General features: G+C 43.5%; 1 protein-coding gene across 5 annotated transcripts in view; it reads right to left on the reverse strand.

Moving 5' to 3' along the window:
* The window catches only part of sema3fa (sema domain, immunoglobulin domain (Ig), short basic domain, secreted, (semaphorin) 3Fa), a 46,902-nt gene extending 38,445 nt beyond the window's left edge, over nucleotides 1–8,457 (reverse strand). For 4 of the 5 annotated variants that reach the window (XM_042090621.1, XM_042090620.1, XM_042090619.1 and 1 more), the window contains exons 1-2: nucleotides 8,134–8,457; nucleotides 6,144–6,297 (exon numbers count right to left, since the gene is read on the reverse strand). In XM_042090621.1, coding sequence (XP_041946555.1) covers nucleotides 6,144–6,255 — 112 coding nt within the window. In that variant the 5' untranslated portion in view covers nucleotides 6,256–6,297; nucleotides 8,134–8,457. The remainder of the gene's footprint in view (nucleotides 1–6,143; nucleotides 6,298–8,133) is intronic. The other variant, XM_042090618.1, reaches the window with a different exon arrangement.
* Between the last annotated feature and the right edge of the window lie 665 nt (nucleotides 8,458–9,122).

The following is a 9,122-nucleotide window of genomic DNA, read 5'->3' on the forward strand; positions in this document are numbered from 1 at the left end:
ACAGAGACACACACACACACAGACACACACACACACACACACACAGACACACACACAGACAGTCTTGTGCTCATCACAAAGAATTCACGGTGTCTCATCTGTGCTTCTCTCTCTCACCACGGAGAGCTGACACAGGCATGGGAGAGGTCACCTCATCCCCAAGGCCCGACAATCTGCGATCTTCTCCCCATCCCCAGAACACTGCTACGCTCCGCACACGCTAATCCCTGTGCAACATTTACAGTGATTGGACAGCAGATAGCAGTATCAAAATGGCACCCCGAGCCATACATTTCCATGTGAATAGCCGGTGAGCGGCAGTGGAGAAGGCAGAATGTGTTATGGCCCACAGCGCTTTAGTGTGGGGAATCGCAAACAATCATAATTGGAAAGACAAGTTTGGGAGAAAAAGTCAGAATTAAATGTTGTCAATCTCATTAATAATGCATTATTCCTGCCCTAAAGACAGACAGACAGTGTGTGTGTGTGTGTGTGTGTGTGTGTGTGTGTGTGTGTGTGTGTGTGTGTGTGAAAATGTGTGTGTGTGTGTGTGTGGTATGTTTGGGGGTGGTTAGGGAGAACAGGAGAGAGAAAGTGAGAGGGAAAGATTATAGATAATTGGATAATTTGGTGTGTGGGTTTGTATCATTTCACCTTGCCGCTCGTTCTCACTCGCCTCAAGGAGTGTCCGCCTCGGCCTTCACGGGGTCAGCGCCGCACCAAATTTAAACATTCTCAAATGTGACTGTCCATTAGCTTCACACGCTGTGCACCCACCACACAAGATGACCCTATTCCCACACAAGAGTTCCCCACACCACCCCACCCCTTCCCACGTCATCCCACAACTGAAGTCCTTCTGTTGGAAAAGGTCAAGTGCCACAGAGCCTTGGCACCCCAAAATAACCCCTGATTGGGGCTCATTTGGAGATAAATGTCGGCGCCCTGGAGAAACTGCCCAGTGATGGACACAGCTGTGATAGCCAACATGGGGCAAGGCTATTGTGAGATGTTAAAAGGCCCAAGTTAGTTAGCAATGATTAGCTGTGACGATTGCCCGTTATGAAGTTCAGATTGACACCCAACAGCACCTGTTGGGCAGATGGTTGCGTCTGCACAGTCTAAGGACCAACACTGCAGACATACGATAACTGACAGCTCAAAGATAATTTACTTTCGGTCTTGGTTATTTATTTATTTATTTATTTTTGGAACGCAACTTTCACCTTGTCCCGAAAAAAAGGTCTCCTCTGAGTCCTGACCCAAATTAAAGGCATTTTTGTGACAGGTGTCTATAAATCTATACATGCAGAGCTTATCTCCCAGTCACAGGTCTGAGCCACTGTGGTGACAAGAATATCAGCTCTTTGCAGATGTGAGAAGCTATTTTATCTTCATAACCTTCACACCTACAGTGATATGATTTGAACTTCTTGAGGGTGTGAAGAACGAAGACCTCTCAAAGACATCTCTCTCTCACACACACACACACACACACACACACACTTTCTCTGTGTGTATGCTTCCACACATGTCGTCTTTGTGACAAGGGCGGGGGGGGGGGGGGGGGCGGGGGTGCTTCATATGGTTTTGCACCAGCCACAAAAAAAATCATAATTTATACAAATAGTTGAACCACCTACTGAGAAAACAGCCATTTATGTCAATTCCAAATGCCTGTCAGATCCGCTTCCAAGAGTGGAGTGATGCAATTGCCGTTGCAAATAACTGTGCTCAATGAAATAGGAGCTGTCTGACTTCATCCCATCTGATTACACCATGTTGACATACGGCCGGCACTATTTGCCAGATGTCAATCGCAAGAGAAGGGGGGGGGGGGGAGATGTCACTGCGATGCCAAGCGCGGGTCAAACACAAAGTCTTTCTTGCAAGAGATGTCTCTCCTCCTCCCCTCCATCCTTGCCCCAGTAATCTCGCTCTGGGAGAGCAGGGTGACTGCTGCCGCCGCCTTCGTCTTCATATGAAATCTGAAATCTCCTTTGTTCCGCCAGTGGTTTATTACTGCCTCTTATCACAGCTGATAGGCGTGTGTTTGTGGTGGGGGTAAACACATGCTCTGGGTTTTATGAACAGACACAAACGGAGGCCTACTGGATGTGTGTGTGTGTGTGTGTGTGTGTGTGTGTGTGTGTGTGTGTGTGTGTGTGTGTGAGTGTGAGTGTGTGTGTGTGCGCGTGTGTGTGTGTGTGTGTGTGTGTGTGTGTGTGTGTGTGAGTGTGTGTGTGTGCGCGTGTGTGTGTGTGCGCGTGTGTCAGTACATTTATATCCTGCAGGCCTTCCAGCCATACCCTTCCATCTCCCGCTCCCATTCTCTCTTATTACATACTGTAGCTCCATAGACCAACACCTTCACACACTTCCTGAGAGACCCCGCACAGGTAAGATCTGCATTCCCCATGAAAACCAACAACGGCTCATGAAAGAACCATATATAAACCTGTAAAAAAAAAAAAAAATTCTCAAATATCCAAACCTAAGCAGCTGAACCTCATTGAAAGGACACCTAGGACTTAATGTGACCTCAAAGGATTGTGTGCTTTTCACATCTGCGGCAGGTTTTGAATGAGTCTCTCAGTGTTGGAACTGAAATTTTATGCGTTTGAACTCTCAAGCAAACTGCTGGGGTTTGGCACTGCAGTGTCCCAACGCAGGGGCCTGGAACACATCCGACAAGAGTACACACTGCCAGGTGGATAAAAGGCAATTTGTCCAAACATTGTGTTGATGTGTGAAGAGATCAAAATGAAAACAATATATTTATTTGCATCTGTTTATCAACTTTTATGTGTCTTATGAACCTTTTATGTGGCTCCTTGTGTACGTGTCTTGCTGTTTGTGTGTGTGGGTCTTTTATACATGTGAATTGTATTTAAGTCTATTTCTATGTGTCACATAGGTGCATGTTAGTGTATGTGAGTGTGTGTGCATATATATGTGTGTGTGTGTGTGTGTGTGTGTGTGTGTGTGTGTGTGTGTGTGTGTGTGTGTGTGTGTGTGTGTGTGTGTGTGTGTCTGTATGTGTGCGTGTGCTTGGTGTATGTGTATGTGTATGGTAGTATATGTATATGTATATGTGTGTGTGTGTGTGTGTGTGTGTGTGTGTGTGTGTGTGTGTGTGTGTGTGTGTATGTGTCTTTTCTCCCAGGGGCAGCATTGAAACCAGCATGCACGCTCACAGCAGATTTTCCCTCCTTGTGTGTGCTTGCGGATCTGCCCTGGGTGTTTTCTTAACCACCACTCAGGGATGTAAATATGGGGAAACATGTCCGTAAATCTGTTGTCACGTCAAAACAGGAGTTCCGTGGAGGTTTGTTGCTCTCGCATAAATACACGCAAGCGAACACAAACTCGCTCAAATCCACTCCTCAGAGCCATCGTTACGCATGTAAATCCCCTCAGCTTTGCACTGCTGCCACGGAAAGGATTTTTTTCCTTTTTTAAAAAAAGAAAAAAAAGATGGGGCAAAAGAAAAGAAATGATCACAAGAGATCTGAGATACTCCAAAAATGTCACATTAACAAGATCTCTCTAGAGAGGAGGCAAAAAATAGACTAGAGAGTGGGAGGTGAGCTAAGTGACCGAGGACTCCACATTCCTCTGGCTCCTCGTTAGGGCCCATTCTCATCAGTCACAGGGGTTCCAGAGGCCCAAGAAGATCTCCCTGCACTGGGCACGGCACCTCATACATCTGAGGGTCCCCTGGACCTCTTGGAAAATGAATGGGTGTGTATCTGGAACGGGTACTCCCTCTTTTTTTGTCTTCCAGCTCCTCATATAGAGACCGGTGGCAGCCAAGTCTTCTTCCCTGAAGGAGATAGCAGAATCTCCTTGGCAGCCATCCCATCCTTCTTCCTCCCATGCAGTTCTGTGCTTTGTGCATGTGCTCTGGCATCCTTCTCAATCTATGTTCTTACTGGGTCTATGTGTGTTAATGTGCAATGTGCATATCTTAGTGTTTGCATTTAAACACGTTCGGAAGACTTGCAGAAAGGTGCCTTTAGTACATTTACTTGAGATACACCCTACAGATCTATGTTTTTCAAAGAACAAGGCTAGATAGTTGAAATATTGATGATATACAATTGTCTGCTATTGATTTAATCTATGCATATGTGTGTGTGTGTATGTGTCTGCATATGAGAGAGTGAGAGATAGAGAGAGAGAGAGAGAGAGAGAGAGAGAGAGAGAGAGAGAGAGTATCTAGGTGAAGAACAAAGCCCTTTCCACTGACTTCCTAATTCACCATTCAGAGCCATTACTCCACAACACAAATGTAGATAAGCCTGGGCAAAGTCTACTCTTTGGTTAACCATCATAGTGGTCATCCACAAATATCCACCCACTCATTCCTTTGGGGAAATTTGCTAGGAACCTCACATGGCAATCAGGGTCATATGTTATGCTTTAAATAGGTTAATTGATAACACTCTTCCGCAGACTATTTTTTCTATAAAGGGCGTGTCTTTTATCATTGGGTATGGACAGATTCAAGTTTGGACAATGATGCTGTTGTATTGTCCCTGGCCACACCACTACACATACTGTACGAAGCTTGTAACTTGAGTGTCAGACCAGTATGATTGGTCAGTGTGAGAGTTGATAAGCTAGAGAACAACAGCAATAGCCACCTGAGACAGTGACAGACTGATGACATCCAGTAAGTTGAGTCATGAAGAATCATTGAGATCCTAAACTCAACAAGTTCTAGCTTATCATTCAAATGTCTTGGATTTGATGGTGCGAGTGAAAATAATAATCATTTTCATTCATGGTAACCACAGAAGACCCAATTTATCAACACATTCACAGACCCTTGTCATGGGATTACAGGGGAATGTGCACAGACTTGAATAATTCAGGTCATGAGAGACTGCAAGGTTATCATCTGAAGAGGAGAAAAAGTGTAGCTCTTAGAAACCAATTAAAAGGAAAAAAGCGAAAGTGAGGAACTCAATAAAAAGCAATTTAAAAAGAAAACGATTGCTGGGAGCGGTTAGGGGAGGCAACAGACTGTGAAATCTCTCCTGATGAGAAAGCAAAAACAGACAGGTTAGCAGGAGCGAGCACAGAAGCACCTCTCAGCACCTTAAACCTCCTCTACCTCACACACCTCTCTGGACTTAGATTACTGAATCAGCCCAAACCAGACCAAAGGCCCTGAACATCAACCCTTTTTAGTCCCCATGGACACACACTGGACATGTCCACATTATTTCTTCACATATTTCTATTAATTCTCAATGCAGTGACTGAAAAAAACTACACACACTACAAAAAAGTCAATAAAAAGGGTGGAAGGGTGTTTTTTTGTCTACAGAGAGTATTAAATATCAAGTTACACTGGCTGTAAATCAAAAGGAAAAATACCACTCCATAAAGGGAAGCATGGATACTTACACAGCCTGCATGCCTATCTGAGCATGCACACACTGGTTGCATCTAGGCTACGCAACGATTCAAATCTGGAATAGAAGGCAAACATGTGCTTTCTCAAATCATCTGCTACAGACCTAACTTATGAACCTTCATTTTAGCCAAGTTTACTCCTCGAGTGAAATACTTTCAAACTAGCCTCACCAACACATTACTGTCAATCACTCTCCATATAAAACAGTAGATTAGCTGGCCTAGTGTGAAATACTCACTTGCTGAGGAAAGCTGAAAGCACTGTGTTTGAACTGAAGGTGTTTTTTCGATTCCCTAATCGACTGACGCACACTGAGCCATCGCTCCTTTCCAAATAAATTAGTTCCTGAAAACAATTCTCTCCCAGGACTCAACACTGTCATGATTCAGCAGTTTGTTCAGAGAAATGTTTGGTCCAGTCATGCTGAAGAGCGGCCCGCGGCAAGGCACACACACACACACACACACACACACACACACACACACACACACCGTAGTATCGCTTCCGGACAGCAAGAAGTGAGTATCAGCACAATCTACCACCTACATACCCTCGGTTTCCACCACAGTGCTCACAGTAACTAAAACCACCTGTGGACAAAAAGCCAGAGGCCAGCTTTGGGTTGCCGCTTATGTTAGCAGACCAACCCATCCACCACATGATTATCAGGCATAACCCAAAACCTACAGTGTGAGAAAAAGGAAGTCGTCCTTACCTTTGAAGGACAGAAAAACTCTGGGAGCTGAGAGGGGGTTGCTGTGTGAGGGGTGGGTCACTAGCAAGAAGACCGCCAAGGTCTCCAGGACCAACCATCCAAAGGGTGACATGGTCTATCAAGGACCAAACGCACAGGAGTTTAGCAGACAATCCTATAAATACAATGAGACAGAACAAGTCAGCAACATGTAGAAATAGCACTTGACATTCAGAGAGAGCCACCATCAGCCAAGGTTTGTCAGAGATAAATCGGGATTAAAATATCTAGGTAGGTAGTGGTCATAAAAATGGGTGGTGGGAACACAATATTCATCAAAAATTAATATTCTCATATGTACCTCAACTCATTACGCAAACCACCCAGTGACAAAGGAGAAGTATTTTGTGTTGTTTGTTGGTGGTCTATGGTTTTAAATGAACGCACGCAAGAACGATGTGTAGTCGTTGTGATTTCATTCCTTTTCATATTAATTACACATATTGTAGACCAAAGGTTTATCCACTCATTATACCACCTCCCAGCTTCTCGGTATAGCGCGCCCGTGGGTGTTGCGCGCAGAGAGCGGAATCTCAGTTGGGCGTCAGACCGCGGATCGAGCTCCGCAACAAGCGGTAGCAGCTGCCGGGCTCTCCCTCTCTCTCAACAGAACACCACGCGCAACGCAATTGCAAGACAGAGTCGGCCACATTACAACTAAGTTTACAAGCAATTATTTCCAAATTGCATGTATGTGCAACAATTCTGGCGAACGCATACAGCTGTTAAAATATGAGAGGGGTATATCAATTTTACACACCAGTAAGTGGAAAATATTGGCTGTACAATAATATTTAAATAAATAAACAAAGAACATGATCTGTCACGAGTAGGATTGTCCAATTGTGTGTGCCATTCCTACATGATGAAATATGTACCAATGACAAACTGAAGTTATAAGAATACCCTTTATTAATCTAGCAGCGTGTTTACGCACGATACTGGCATGCACTAGATAAGCATTCTGTCATATTACAAAAGATAGTGAAACTATGTTGGTTTTGTATTGCGCTAACGGTCTACTTAAACTGGCATTTGGTTGTTGGAATAATCAAAATGATCACTCCACGTTGTGACAGCCAAGTGATTCACATGGGACTTATATGCGCAACTGTCCACTGCCACCTGCCCTGACGAGCCAAATAGTGAAGGAAATTAACTTTTCTCACGGAATTACCTCATCACAAAGATTCAAACTAAACAGTTGCCCATTTTTCACGGGAAAGGTGGTTTACATTTAGCAGAAAATGTGACCAAACCTTCACTTGGTTCATATGGCTATTTAGAGATGGTTTCTAAAGTGAGTGACCTTAGATCACACGCATTTGCCCCTTCAAGAAGGCGCCAGACATTGAACAGTTATTTATGATTGATTAGGAAAACATGCCCTACTTTTGTTGAAACGAGAAGCATATCAAAGTCATGGCCTATGGATCTTGGCGGTGGATTACAGAAGTTATCCAACCATCATTTTTGACTTCACAGTCATGAAACGAGATGTTTAAAACTGGCAAAATAACAGCAAAATGGCTTAGCTAAACCAACACAAGAAATGAAGCACAACTATCATGCAGCGCAATAAAACAAACTAACTATAACCAATTTATTAACTAAACTTACAAACACAAATATTTTGTAGTGACCTGTTCAAGTGCCTAGTAGTCAAGCTATCCCAGTGGAGTCCAATAAAGATTGGAGACTTCAATCAACCTCTCATATTCTGTTTTTAATACTGCGATGGTGTTGAGCACCAGTCTACTTCATTTATCATTATTAAACATATACTTCAGTTTACAAAAACAGGAAAATAATAAATTGACAGAGTATTTCGACATTTTGCACTAAGCTACAGACAAAACAATGTAAATCATTAAAGAGCTATATAAATCAATTCTGAAAATCTAGCAGCGAGATGTTGCAGTTGAATAGTGCAGTAATTAATTGTTTTTACCTAGTTTGCGCCTGTCAGTCAAATTACCCCACACTGATTCCAGTCATATATCCTGCAGAAAGTAGAATCCGAAGAATACGCTCCCTTGTGATCCAAATCAGCAGCAGTGCGCAGAGAAAGAAAGTCTTCTGTAAAGCCGAGAGAACATTCACTCTCGCTAATCTTTTTTTTTTTTAACGATTATCGATTATTTCGCTTCAGTCCAACAGAGTTCAACCTCAGTGTTATTCCGAGTACAAATGTTTTGCAGGGGAGAGCTCCAAGTCGGTTGTTTCGCTCTTGTGCCGTGAGTGGGTTTGAGTGTGAAGGCAGCGTGTCACGCCTCTCTAACTGCGTACTGAGATGTGCGGGCAGGTGGATCCAGAACGTCTCCCTGACATAGACCACGCCTAGCTGGGCGGGGATTTACCTTCCGAGCCCCGCCCGTTTTCAAATCCACTAGGTTTGGTCTGAAGGGAAAATCTGACTAATTTGTATTTCCATTTCCAAGTTCACTTCACCGATGATAATAATAGGTTGCAGAACCTGACAAAACAATATTAACTCATGTAGCCTACATAACAGTCTGTTGTCAAGCTGTGGCAATTATTTATTTTCCCTGTAAGGCAGGGCTTGTCCTTAGAAAATATCAATATTGCCAAATGCATACACTCAAAGTAAACTATGAATCTTGCATTCATCTGCATTTATCTGGTCAACTTCCACACCAGATCAAAATAGAATTGAATAACATCCTGAAGCCAGTCATGCAATGGCTAAACCACATTTTAGTTCTCAGAAAAAAAAAATGATCAGAGAGGCACACACGCACACACATATTTATGCACGCGTGCACACACACACACACATACAATCTTATTTGCTATTTTATTTCCGTGGCCAGGGTAGTGGGTTAATACATGGCATGGAGGATTATGGGAGATTTATTTTGAGGCTTTTGAGTGAAAACCTACTGAAATCCCGAACGCTGCATTGATTTGCAGAGATTT

This window comes from Alosa sapidissima, chromosome 4 (assembly GCF_018492685.1).
Source record: "Alosa sapidissima isolate fAloSap1 chromosome 4, fAloSap1.pri, whole genome shotgun sequence".
NCBI lineage: Eukaryota > Metazoa > Chordata > Actinopteri > Clupeiformes > Clupeidae > Alosa > Alosa sapidissima.